The sequence below is a fragment of the Felis catus genome, chromosome A3 (assembly GCF_018350175.1).
Source record: "Felis catus isolate Fca126 chromosome A3, F.catus_Fca126_mat1.0, whole genome shotgun sequence".
Taxonomy (NCBI): domain Eukaryota; kingdom Metazoa; phylum Chordata; class Mammalia; order Carnivora; family Felidae; genus Felis; species Felis catus.
Window position 1 is genome coordinate 86,527,815 of NC_058370.1, and position 13,961 is coordinate 86,541,775.

General features: G+C 44.4%; 1 protein-coding gene across 21 annotated transcripts in view; it reads right to left on the reverse strand.

Annotated features, from left to right (window-relative positions):
* The window catches only part of AAK1 (AP2 associated kinase 1), a 166,157-nt gene that overhangs the window by 39,163 nt on the left and 113,033 nt on the right, over positions 1-13,961 (reverse strand). For 20 of the 21 annotated variants that reach the window (XM_011281115.4, XM_019827332.3, XM_019827334.3 and 17 more), the window contains 4 exons: positions 11,958-12,037; positions 7,619-7,773; positions 6,466-6,779; positions 2,945-3,226 (listed from right to left, as the gene is read on the reverse strand). In XM_011281115.4, coding sequence (XP_011279417.3) covers positions 2,945-3,226; positions 6,466-6,779; positions 7,619-7,773; positions 11,958-12,037 — 831 coding nt within the window. The remainder of the gene's footprint in view (positions 1-2,944; positions 3,227-6,465; positions 6,780-7,618; positions 7,774-11,957; positions 12,038-13,961) is intronic. The other variant, XM_019827338.3, reaches the window with a different exon arrangement.

A 13,961-nucleotide genomic window follows, 5' to 3' on the forward strand; every position in this document is an offset into this window, starting at 1 on the left:
GAATGGATGACAATATAAAGCTCAAACATCAGTCAAACGAAGGTCAGAGGGTAAAGCAGCTGAGGCACCTCTGAGGGAGAAGCAGAATGCCCTGTAAAGACCAGAGCTCTGGCTCCAAAACTTCCTTCAGGGGTTCAGGATGTGCCTGCAACAGCCAACCTTAAGCCAGTACCCACGGAGACCAGAATGGCTTTACAAACAGAACTGGATTAGCTTAATTTTTGCAGGTTAAGATAATTCATTACTTTGAGAAAGGTATACTTAACTGTTGAGTCTCTTTATTTTGAAGAGTCCAGACTCTCTGGAGAACACTGTCCCTTCCTCTTACCTATCCCTGTATGCAGCACACTGAAGAACAGAGCTTCTATTGTCAGGACACCTTACCTATCACAGCAATCTATGAATACAAAATGACTCCAACCCATTCAGCTACTCCTCCCAACAACCATGTCAGGCAGACAGGTTTTTTGTTTTGTTTTGTTTTGTTTTGTTTTTTAATTTTAGAGAGTGCACAAGTGAGCAGGGGGAGAGAGGGAGAGAGCGAGAGCAAGAGCGAGAGCGAGAGAGAGAATCCTAAGCAGGCTCCACGCTCAGCACAGAGCCCAGCACGGGGCTCAATCCCAGCTGCTCAGGAGCAACTGACTGAGCCACCCAAGCACTCCCAGGCAGAAAGTTTTACTGCCATTTCAAATCTAAGAATGTGAGAGTCAAAGGGACCTTGGAGAGCACAGATTCCAACTCCCACACTTCAAAGGAACCGAGACCAAGGCACCCTAAGGCTATGTGCTTGCTTGTTCAAGGTCACAGGGTCACCTGGGGACAGAATCCTTGTCTCCTTACTAGGCTCAGGACTTTTTTCTTCACCATCATGTCTCCGCCAAAGATTAGGAAGCGGGAGGAGGAACACACAAACCACGGTGGAAGGGGAAGTAAAGCAGACTCAGACTCAGATGTCGGTCTTGCTAAAGATTTTTTTAAAGAACAAAATATGTAATTATACAAGGAGTACAGTCAGATCTAGGAACGCAAGAATATATACAAAAGGGGGAAAAACACTCCGACTTCCATTCCACAATTAGTACTGTATTCTAATACAACTCTTCTTATCTTCTTGGTATCTTATATTTAAGTCTCTTGTCAAGTACATACTTTCCCCACAATTTCAACATTACCTCATGAGTGTGTTCATACTGTTGTACAGACTTTATAACCATGATTTTTAATGGCTGCACAGTTGGGTTCTTGAACAATTAGGTGACTTCCATTCTTTTGGCTATTACTAATAAGACTGCAATAAAGTATCTACGTTAGGCTGCCATTTTCCCTTTGCAGATTATTGCTTTAAGGTGGCTGCAGGGTATCTTTTACATGCACTCACTTGCTTCTCCAGGGAAGTCCTGCCAAGGGTCACTGGAGAAAGGCAAATTTGGGAAGCTCTCTGGCTCCTGGCTAGAAGCATGCTCTGCTCCCATTCCTTCTTCGTCCCCTCAACAGAATACTCTCGAGCCAAGTGCTCAAAGTATGTTTTCAGCCAAGGAACATGGAGAAGGTTCATAATTTCATTCCCAAAAGAGGGACAGTAAGGGGGAACCTTATAAGAAGTGTAGTCAATGGCTGTTGATCATTTCATCCCCCTGGATGAGCATCTTTGTTATTATCCTTGAACGCAGATCAGGATTCTTTGGTTCCTTCCCTTGCTCTGCTGTTGTCAGTCTGTGTGTCTTGAGTAATCCCTTGCTGGCCTGGGCCTAGTTTCCAATTCCATTAAACAAGGGGATTAGACTAGACAATTAATATCTCAACTCCCAACATCATATAATAATTTTTTAAAAACACTTTTTCCATTAACTTTAGGTCTTGTTAAAAACACAGAGAGTGGCTGTCTACCACACGCCTGCAGGAAGACTGTGCTGTTTTAGAAACGAAGGTGTAAAGACACTGAATACGCACTTAGCTGAGGCTCAAAGAAGACAATCTATTTACGGTACTGCTTCCTTTTGAAGGAATAAAGGTTTTTTTTGGTTTGAGATGGGCGACAAGACTCTATTAGAAACCAATCCTCAGAAAGATGACTTCTTACTTTTCTTTCATTTGTCTAGTAGTTGGACTTCCCTGGGAATAAGAGAGTAGCTGTGATACTCTATTGGCTGGATACATAAAGTGCCTTTTTTCTATCACCATGATATTTTCTTCACTGTCACTCAGAAATACGTGGGTACAGAATTAAGAGCACTTAGTAGAGGCCAAACACCATGTGCCTGAGAATGCCGAAGCTGTACAGATCAATCAGGAGAGGAGGCAGGGGTTCTGATGCTGTAGTCAGGCAGTCTCTAGAAGTGGACACGCCCAGTTTCTAGCATGGCAAGGCGGCTCAAACAGTACTCAGATGCCTAGAGACCCAGAGGGTTAGGCCGCGGTCAACAGTCCCAGCAAGGAGGCCCCCGAAGGCGGCTGCACAGTAGACTTCAATGAGGTGGCTGGTAATGTCATCCAAGACAAAGAATAAATAAAGCACCCTCAGGACTCAGGGTAAAGCTGGGAGCCCACACCAACCTCCAGAGATTGAAAAGGCCACGATGGCCAAACTGGCCCTCGAAGGGAAAGGGGTTAGCTCTAATCCTACCCAGGCCCTTGACTGCTCATCAGTGGCACTGATAGAGACAACAGGCAACTCTTTCTGCCAGTCTAATTTTAGAATTACAAATAAAAATGTTCACTTCATCAGTGGCCTAGGATCATCTTTTTTAGAACCTCTATCTTCTACAGAATACTTCATCATGACCTTGGAAAATATCAAGAGAAAAAAATCAAATATTTGAACTATAAGAATAGGGAAGAGGCCCAGCCTAAACAGGGGCCCTGCCCCAGCCCCCCCGCCGGGTTTCCACCTTCTCGCCCGCCCTCACTGTGTGCTCTTCTGCTCTGAGCCCTGGCTGGCTCTTACCGCTGGCTCCTGGGCCGGTGGTGGCTGTGGGGCTGCGGCCGGCTGTGTCTGGGGCTGCTGTGCTGCTGCCACAGCACTCTTCTGCTGCAGGGCGGCCTGCTGAGTCAGCAGCTGCTGCTGATGCAGGGTCGTGGCCAGCTGCTGCTGCTGCTGCTGCTGCTGCTGCTGCTGCTGTTGTTGCTGGTAGAAGTTCTGTATCAGCTGCTGTTGAGAGCCTCCTTGGGACACCACAGGGAACTGGGCAATTGCTGGTTGCTGGGCTGCTGGGTGTACTGCCTGAAACTAAGCAGGGGGAGCGGCAAGAAAGCGGGAGGTGAAGAAAGCCTGTCTCTGAACAATGTTCCGCAAGACACAAATTTCTCAGTCACAACTAAGCCCAGTCCGAGGCCAAAGGCAAGGGTGGGCAGAAGTCTTTTAGCTTGGCCTGACAACTCACGAGGGGAACCTTGGGGCATTACAATGGACCCGGCGGCACCTTCCACTGCCAGGCTGCATCCATTGCACGGTGCTGCCTCCTGCACTGCACACTGGCTTCCGGGTGGGTTTCTACGGCGAGCCTGAGGGCTTCCATTTGACTGGGCAGCTTGTGACTCCCCATGCTGGAGTGTAACAGAAGCTAATAAATCATCTCCCAATCACAGAGGTAATCCCGCTTATAAAGGGATTTGGGAGCAGCCACGATCAAAATGCTTCGTGAACAGGATGAAGCAGTGATGACACCGAAAAGAATGACCTAAATCCTAGCCCAGCTAATAGAGTCCTTCCAAGCCCTTCTGAAAATTATGTCCCAACAGCTCTATCTTACTAACTCTTCCACCTTTAAACATTCAAAATGTTCAGTACACTCTACCGCACTTACGGATATTTGATCTCACACTGATAACTAATTGTTTCAAGTTATATTCTCCCTGCCTCAGGATACAGATACTTCTTATCCATCCCTCTACTTTGCACTGCCAAGCACTGTGTGCTACACACACACACACACACACACACACACACACACACACACACACACACAGAGTAAGCATACACGCACAGAGGTCAAACAAGGGCCTACTGGTTAACAAAAGTCAAGATCTTGTCTTTGAACTTCCCAAACACTGTTACTTAGTTGTAGAGTTAACTGAGAGGACACTGTTTGCCTCCTGGGGCAAAGGTAAAGGGTTAGCAAAGAAGGTGATGTCAATAAATAGCTGCCTGTTTATAACTGCAAAATGCTGGAAACAACCAAATGTTTATCAACAGGGGACTGGTCGAATAAACCATGCTATGTGTCTTTAAAAGGGAATACTCTTGGGGCGCCTGGGTGGCTTGGTCGGTTAAGCGTCCGACTTCGGCTCAGGTTATGATCTCACGGTCTGTGAGTTCGAGCCCCGTGTCGGGCTCTGTGCTGACCACTCAGAGCCTGGAGTCTGTTTCGGATTTTGTGTCTCCCTCTCTCTCTGCCCCTCCCCTGTTCATTCTCTGTCTCTCTCTGTCTCAAAAATAAACGTTAAAAAAAAATTTTAAAAGGGAATACTCAAGTTGTAAACAGGAATGAGGGCTCTCTCTCTCTATTACAGGATGGAGTGGACAGAATTCTGTAGATTTAACTTTGAAATTCTGTTACTGTTTTATATTTTAATGAAACAAAATTAAACCAAAATTCAGCAATAACTATAAATCAAAAGCAAAATGAAACAAATAAACCTGTGTATCAAATTTATAGCCAAACTCTGCAGAAAATAATGAGCTAAACATTCTAAGAATGAAAAAGGCAAAGAAATCTTAATACCATGGATTCATGGTGTATATTCTATTAACAGAACAAAACGAACAAAATACATTTCCCAAGTATCCACTGAAAAGGCTTAAAAACAATAACCAACCTATTAGCAAATGAATATCTTTAGTAACAAGATTGTGGTCTCTAAATATGATTTCCATTAAAAGGAAATGGAGCTCCTTCAGAGAAATCCAGGTCGAGGTCAAGGGCAGAGTGACCCTGGAAGGGCTTGTTACACTAAATAGCAAGGAAACCATTAAAGACGGCTGGGTCACCACCAAAGGACCCAAGAGTCAATCTGAAAAGACTTCCACTGGCCAAAGCTGGGGCAATTCAAGCATCAAAATAAAATGTTTAAAATGGCAATGCATGGAAATGTATCAAATATGTTAAAATCCCTGAGTTCATGATGATGCTAAAACAGAACAGAAACCTCTTTGTTCACCATCAGATGACACTAGGAACAAATCCATTCTGAAAACTGGTAAACACGGGGGAAAAGAATCAAGCATTTTTTCTACCTTTTCTGTATAAACAGTACTTCAGGGTCATCAAGTAGTTGAGAAAAATTCTTCACAGAAAAATTCCAGCCCCTCAGGGAAGAGGGGGAAGGTTAGCATACCACCATGTTGCCGTCCCTAAGGAGTTAATGGACTTAGGAAATGATCAGCAGTGGCTGCTAAACTGATCAGGGGCATTAAATGAATGGATCAGACAGACACCAAACTCCCTGACTGATCTTAATATTAATAAAAGAGAAGACAACCAGACTTTATACGCCTCCTGATGTGATACAACCAGAAGAACAAAGAATGAGTCAACTGAATCAAATATGGAGCAAGCCTCAAAAAATTACCAGTTTACACAGAGGATGGAGGAACATATTAAGTGACCACACAGATGCATCAGCCAAATCCAGAGATGGAAAATACTACAGGACAAATGACCCAGTTTCTTCAAAAAACTGAATGGCAGAGGGGGGAAAAAAAGAGGGAGGGAGATGGCATATGTGAATAAAAGGAGACTTAAAAGATACGTCAGTCATTATAAAATGAATATGTTCATAGTAAAAAAATGTAGAAAAGATATATGAAAAGATAATGATAGAAAAAAGATATATCACAACTAAAGATAACATGTGGTGGACCTTGTTTGGATCCTGTGTCTAACAAGCCAACTTAAATCATGAGACATCAGGAAGAGTTAAATGTTACTGGATATTTGATAATAATAAGAAATATTTTAGTATGGTAACGATGCAGTTGTATTAGAAAAAGAAGAGAGAAGAGTCCTTAAAATATTTCCCTTGAGGGGCACCTGGGTGGCTCAGTCAGTTAAGTGTCAGACTTCGGCTCAGGTCATGGTCTCGAGGTTTGTGAGTTCAAGCCCCACATCAGGCTCTGTGCTCACAGTGCGGAGCCTGCTTTGGATCCTCTGTCTCCCTCTCTCTCTGCCCCTTCCCTGCTCATGCTCTTTTGCTTGTGCACTCTCTCACTCACTCTCTCTCTCTCTCGAAAAATATCTCCCTTGCTGAGGTTCCTCCATCCAGGTGAAGAGAAAGGGGTGTGAGTGTCCCAGTGACGGCTCCACTACTCAGTGTTTTCTAGTATTTACCTCTGGGAGAAGCAATGATGTCATGTCTAGTGGCTCTCTGCCTTCCCAGGGCTTCTCAAGGAAGATGCCTGTACCTACTGGGCCTTTTCGCAGCACTGTCTTAGATATGCCAAGCAAAAGAAGACTGTGAACAGCTTACCTGTTGAGCCTGCTGAGCCTGCTGCTGCTGCTGCTGCTGCTGGTAAAACGTGCCTGCAGGCTGCTGGGAAGATGGCGGTGGCTGCTGCTGCTGTGGCTGTGGCTGCTGTTGCTGCTTGAGGAAGAGTTGCTGCTGGTGCTGGGGGGTGGCCTGGGCTGGAGTGGGCAGAGCCTGGGCTGGAGTGGGAGGCGTCTGCTGTGGGGTGGGTGGAGCCTGTGGCTGCTTGGGCTGAGACTGCGGTAGAGGCTGGCTGGGTTGGGGCTGGGTTTTGGGTTGGGGAACACTGGCTAAAAGGCCAGACTGATTGCTGGATCCTGTAATGAGAATAAACTCCATATAAAGGCCCAAAATTCTTCCAGACGAAAACGGCTTGCTTTCTCTCTTGCCAAAGCAATAAAGAGGGGGGTGATAAGTGGACCAACAGCCCCAAGATCCACGTGCTCCTGTCTTCGCACTTCTTCTTGCTAAACTATGTGCTTCATATTTTTCAAAACAAGGTTCAGTAAGATGCCCCTGCACACAAACGTGATCTTTGCACTTACTGGCATGCTTTAGGACAAAAGCATTCTTTGATGTTTTACACATAAGTTATGCAACCCCAGTCTAGATGCCTGGCTATAAGCAGATAACTACCAAATTCATTAAAAACAGCTTCCTAATAGGGGAAGTAATGACTAAGTTCAGTTACTTGATAATTTAGATCCTCTAAACTAAGTTATCTTATTAGAACCAGAATACCAAAACAGAGTGGTAACAGATACTTTAAGAGACAGAACATTAAAGAAACAATTCCTCTGTCAAAAAGAGGAGGGTCTTGTTTCTTTAAAAGCAAAGAGAAATATAGGAAATAAAAAGGAAGGCATGGGATGAATGGACCAAGCCACAAAATGAGGACCAAGACTAGAAAAAATGAGTTATCAGGCTTCAGTGGTCATGGAGGTCCCCCACAAAATTCAGTGAGAGGATTCTCCTTTGGACAACCACTTGCCATATAATTTCAATGGGAGTTCACCTCCTGTTCCTGAAGGCAAACCATTATTTCTTTTGTGCCTCTGAATTCCATTCCTGAAGCAAAAGTAGGCTTCCCAAGACTTCTGTAATGTCCAGGATAACAAAGAGGTATACCAAATTTCAAACCAACCTAGTTACTGACCTGCAACCTGGGGCAGGGGCTGAACTGTGGCCCTCTTTCGAGGTGTCAAAGCTGGCTGGATGGGAAGGATTCCTGGGTTTGGCTGAGTCTGCCCAGCCTTAGGCCTCTGACGTGGTGCAATTGAAGTCTCTGTTGTGGGAATGGGATCTGTCAGTCTAGGAAAGGAAAGGGGAGAAAACAGATTCATGTTAAAGTGTGGGAAGGTGGGGAGGGGTAGACAGAGTACTTGATAGATTGATTGGCTTTCCCATCCACACCTATCCAAATCTTCCAGATCTGCTTAATCGACATCTGCCAAAGGGTGTTCCACCGGGTATTATGTGTTACAAGATGTTATGAAGAAAGGTTTGGTGGGAAATAAGTTTTAACACACTGTTCAAAATATACCAAGCAGACTTCTTTCCAGAAGAACTTTTCACCTGTGAATGTGTATGCAGAACTTCGAAGACAGCACTATACAGAATACAATGTTTCTCTAGCTAATCTAACCTTGGGACCCTTCTAATACCATGTCAAAATAGTCTCTCTACAATAAAAAGCATGCAAATGAGTGAATCCAATAGGCAACTAAAAGGAATAAGTAAATAGTTTAAGATAAAGGATTTGGGGAATATGACACATATCTATTTCCTTCAATACACGTGTTCTTCTTTCCAGGGTAATAAAATGCTTAGCTCTTGTACACATTAAATTTATACAATGTTATACGTCAAATATATTTCAATTAAAATTTTTTTTTTTAGCTGGGCACCGGGCCACAGAGTAAAAATCACATTGCCTAGCCTCTCTTATAATCAGGTGTGGCCAATGCATCTAAGTTTTGACCCTCCATGGGAAACCAGATTGTTATACGGTAATTTCTAGAAACCTTAAGAAATAAGTAGTGTATGCCATTTGTCTCTCTTCTTCTTTGGCTATCCCTTCATCCTGTTGCTTGGAGCAGGGATGCTACCATCTTGGTCTGTGAGGTCACGGCCACAATCATAGAGATGGCATGGACTACTTACCTCCAGACTTTGCTTACTTGAAAGAAAAGGTAAATATCTATCTTATATGACCCACTATCATTTTGGACTTTCTTTAACTCACAGCCAAATCTAATCCAAATTAATACAGGGAGGACTGCTGTATGGTCTACTTGCTCCTTATGATGGTGCTAAAGTTCAGACGGTAACTTCCATTCATTTAGAGCAGTCCAGGCAGCTGGCTACTACCTAACTCAGATCAGAGCAGTTGACGTTTTTTTGTTTGTTTTTTTTTTTAACGTATTTTAAATTAAAAACATTTTTATTTTATTTTTTAAATTTTTTTAAAAGTTTATTTATTTTAGAGAGATAGAGAGAGAGAGAGAGAGAGAGAGAGACAGAGTGAGCAGGGGAGGGGCAGAGAGAGAGGGAGACACAGAATCTGAAGCAGGCTCTAGGCTCTGAGCTGTCAGCACAGAGCCTGACATGGGGCTCAAACCCACGAACCGTGAGATCATCACCTGAGCCGAAGTCGGATGCTTAACTGACTGAGCCACCCAGGTGCCCCTCCAAGAATATTTTAGAGAGAGAGCATGAGCAGGGGAGAGGGGAAGAGAGAGAGAGAGAGAGAGAGAGAGAGAGAGAGAGAGAGAGAGAATGAATCTTAAGCAGGTTCCATGCTCAGCATCCCAATGCAGAGCTTGATCCCACAACCCTGGGATCATGACCTGAGCCAAAATCAAGACTCAGACGTTCAATCAACTAAGCCACCCAGGTACATCACAGTAGTTGTCTTTTGAAAAAGCACTTTAGAGTATAACTAAAGTTAAGGCCAAAAAAGATTCATGAATATTTCCAAAATATGTGTGGCACAGCCTCCATGAAATGCAAAGCAGGAAGCAAAGTAGCCGGCCCCATGTCCTTCCCTATGACGTATCTCCATTGTGGACCCTGAGGCTTTTCCTCTGAAATCCTGCTAGAAGGATGTTCTTGTGCGGGGTAGAAAACTGATAATATAAAAGCTATTTTATTTAGGGGGGCTGTAACCTGGGAAAGGGTAGGAGGCAAAACGGGACAGATTTGGAGAAGAGGAAAAGGGTGTAAGAAAAATACAGCTAAGGGTGAGAGAGTCAAAGAGACTTCTATAGAAACCAAATACTAAGAACCTCCACACTGGATGGATTTCTCTTAAGGGTAACATCCTAGAGATAAAGGGATTTGGAGTCAAACAAAACTATATTTGAGTTTAGCTCCCCGTTAACTGTGCAATAATAGGTATGTCATTTTACTTCTTCTTGCCTTGGGTCCCTTATGTGTAAAAATGAGAAAATAATACATCATGAGGCAGATGTGAACATCAAATGCATCAATGACTGTAAACCTGTTCTTATGAACTGTAGAGTACTCAAAATGTTAGTCTATATGACTTCAATGTGCTGTGAAAAAATACAGACCCTGAGGCCAGAAGCTCTGGCTCTACGTTGTCCTATCTATGTGCTTGTGAACAAATCACTTAACGTACAGAGCAGAGTATGGATGCTGAAGTTCTGGGTTTCTTACTAACCACATTGATTAACTGCCTTGGGCAACTTAAAATTCGGAGTCTGTTTCCTCATCTGTAAAATGAGAACAACAGCAATAACTCATAGATTCATTTCAAGGAAAATAAAGTCATCTTATTTATATAAAGAACTTGGTATGGTCTGGTACACATGATGCCTCAGTGAAGAGTGGTTACTTCAAAACTAGAGTTAGAAAGAAAAACTCACCGCTCAGGACTGGGGAGTAAATATAAGAACACAAATGAAATCATTGTAAATTATAGATAACCCAAATCTCTTGGCTGTAAGGTCTGTGTATTCTCGCAGCATTACTGAATCCATACAAACCAACAGCTTGGGCACTCTACAGCTTATAGAACAGTTTCACGGGACTGATGCATTTGCTGTTCACATCTGCCATATGAGGCAGGTATTATTGTCTCCATTTTACACTCAGAGCACCACTCAAATGGTAGGTTACTGTCACTGTTATAAATGTGTGGGCTTTGCGAGAATGGATCCTTGCTTAGCCTCAGTACCCACCATATTTGGGCCTGGTGACATATGCCCATAAACCCAAATGCTCAGCTAATCAAATCAGCCCCCAAAGAAATTTCCAGAGGTGAGCATGGCAGAGTTAGGTAAGAAAGACTACAAAATAACAACATGGATACAGTTTGCTAAGTTTGTTAAAAAGAAGTATTTTAGAGCCACATCAGCATTTATATTTATTCTATAAGTATTTAAGAATGTTTTAAAATGTAGAAATTATTTTACTCTTCTATGAAAATTCACATATTCCCATCTAAGGTACCCTGTTGATAGTTTGCTGGTAATGTTTCCTTGGCATAGGAACACAGTAGAAAAAAAAAGGCATAAAACATCTCCTCGACTACCCTCAGCATTTGCCATTTGGAAGCATGGCAGCCATGAGGATATGCCCTGCAGACCTTCAACATGTAAGGGGTGCAAAGACCATGTGCCCCAGCTGCTGTGCCCCTGAAATCCACTGCCATGTTCGCTCTGAGGCCATGCTTCCCACAGGCTGCTGTCAGCCTTCGCACCCCAGTCACAGGGATATTAAAGTTGGCCTGTTTCTGGAACACCGGGACTCCTCTGGTAGCTGACCTTGGCTTGAGGATTCCCGGACACCTTTGGTGAACCTTCTTTAAATTGTGTGGCAGTTTCTAGGTCACTGCCACCCAATCTTCCTTCCTCTCTCTGGTCTAGACTTCCATTGCCTTCTGATGATTCTCCCAGCCTTCTGTGGCTCCCTCCCTAATTTCTCTCACAGCCAAATAAAATCCTAGCTTCTTCAATCCTCTCTTGGCCTTTGTTTCTTCAAAGACCCCACACCCCATGGTATGTGATTAACTAAGCTCCACAAGCTCTCCTGCTGTTGTTCATGGAGTCAGTGCCTTGACCTGCACTCTCCTGATATGCCCAGGGCCACAGGAAGTAAGAAAGAAGGGGAGGTGAAGGACTAGGGCGGTGAACCAGGCTACACGAGGGTCAGGACACACGTCTAGGACCCTCTGGTACTAGCAGTATTTAAAGTCTGCTGTTGCCTCGTCTCTGAATGCCCCTGTGCCTCTTCCCAAGCAAAAGAAACAGCTGCGGAGTTCTTGATTCTCTTTCAAATGTATATCACTGTGTTTCACTATGTTCCTCCCTGCACTCCCACAGAACAGTTTCTGCCTAGAAGAGACAGAACTTGCTCTCCTGCTCTGTGTGGCCTCGGGCCTCGGCAGTGTTAACAGTCACAAGGCACCTTCCCTTGCCACTGTGGCAGCGGGTGCAGGACATGTGCATGCTCAGGCAGGCACTTCTTACCTGGCCTTTGGCTGGGTCTTTTTTGCAGCTGCCTCACTGGCTTTCACTGGTTCAGGAAGCTTTGCAGGAATGGGAGAGTTCTAGAAAATTGAAAGGAAACCAGAAAAGGACATTGCAGATTTCTTTATAAAAGAATAACCAGTATGACTGGGCCGATGGAAATACATGTCAGGGTGTCCCAGAGGGGCTTCCAGACCCTGATGTCTATTAGAGGGAAGGGAAGTCAACCAAAGGTAGATCGCACCAGACTCAGCCCCACTCAGGGAGGCAGCGTATCGGAGAGGAGTACAGAGCAGCCTGTGTGCAGCACACTCCACCCCTGCCTCCTCCCAACCTTCTGGACCCTTCGCTTCCTTGTGCACAGCTTAGAGGTGATGTTACGAAAGGAATGGGGAAGAGATGTCTGTAACCTGTGTTAGCATTTAAGCTATCAGCTAGACCTTAAGAGAAGTCAGTGCTAACCATCAGTGCACCCAGCCGGGGTTCACTCCGTCTTCTGCTTGAACGCTGGGAGAAAACCACGGCTACGACCCATCTGGTTGCTGAGCCAGTGCCTCTCACGGTGCGTGAGGCACCCTTCAACCCACAAGGCCAGTAGAACTCCTCCCAGCTGGATTCTGCGCCGGCCACCTAATACTGGCTCTCAAGGGAGTCCTATTGTCCCTGACCACATGACAACTGCTTAGCACTGCTGAGAACCAAATGGCCTGAGACTTGTGAAGCTTTTTCTTTTTTTTTTAATGTTTATTTATTTGAGAAAGAGAGAGACAGTGTGAGCAGGGGAGGGCCAGAGAGAGAGGGAGACAGAATCTGAAGCAGGCTCTAGGCTCTGAGCTGTGAGCACAGAGCCTGATGCGGGGCTTGAACTCATGAACTGCAAGTTCATGACCTGAGCTGAAGTCCGACACTTAACCAACTGAGCCACCCAGGTGTCTCATGCAGCTGACTTTTTAAAAACTGGTTACCAATCTGAATGCTTTCAATTATGTTTCAGGTTATTTAACTTATGAATGGGGAAGGAGGACAGCAAAAGAAAAACAAGGCCATGTTGGGTTCCTGTACAGGATTCCTCATTTTAATCTGGAAGCCCAACAAATGGAATACTAGCAATAGTACATATTTAGGCTTTTAGGAGGGATCGCCCATTTCCTTCATGTTTCCAGGTGGGGAGAATTTCTGCTAGAATATCTCTCCTTGCTTCTCTTCCACTCTCCAAACATTCCTCTCCCAAGAAAGGAGCATAACTTATTTGACTGATAGGACTGGGAGAAAAAAGTGAGCTTGCCTGGCTCACCTGTGCGCTCCCTCCTTTAGGGTAGAGCCTTCTCTCCAGAATCAGGCACTCCCAGCTCAGTCATGTGGATCTAATGTTAGGGAGCCTGACTGGTCAAGCTACGTTCTCTGAGTCAATCTTATTAGTAATAAAGCCAATATTCTGAGTTCCATCTGAATGATTCCCACATCTGATTCCAAATGTGGGAGTGAAAGAGGAGTGTTCTTTATTGGCACCCTCAAGCCCCCACAGTGACATCAAAAGTTCATTATTGGGAAAATTGAGAAGATAATTTCAGATTAGAACTTATTTATTACGGCAGCCATTAGTAAGATGTTCAAGGGAGCTGGATCACAATATGACATGAAAAATATGCTAAGACCATAAAAAGGGTGTTTGCAAGCACTGTACTCTGAAAGCTGCTGAGTGTAGAGCTTAGGATTACTAAAGTGTAGAAAACATTCTTATGGCCTGATGTGTGTGGGGAGGGTGGTGGAAAAGGAGTGTGTTATAGGTGGCAGACAGCAGAAGCAGAATCAAGAAAGTTCTGCTGCAATAAAGGAGAAAAGGGACAAGGGACAAGAGGCTTGCGTTCCAGTAGGTATGTGGGCAAGTCCAGAGGCCTGCCTCAGGAAACCAGCCTGCCTTACCACTGCTAGGTAAATACAGTAGGCACTTGGATCTTAGTGAACTCAGGAAGTTGACAAGACAATAAGTTGGTCAATCTTCAC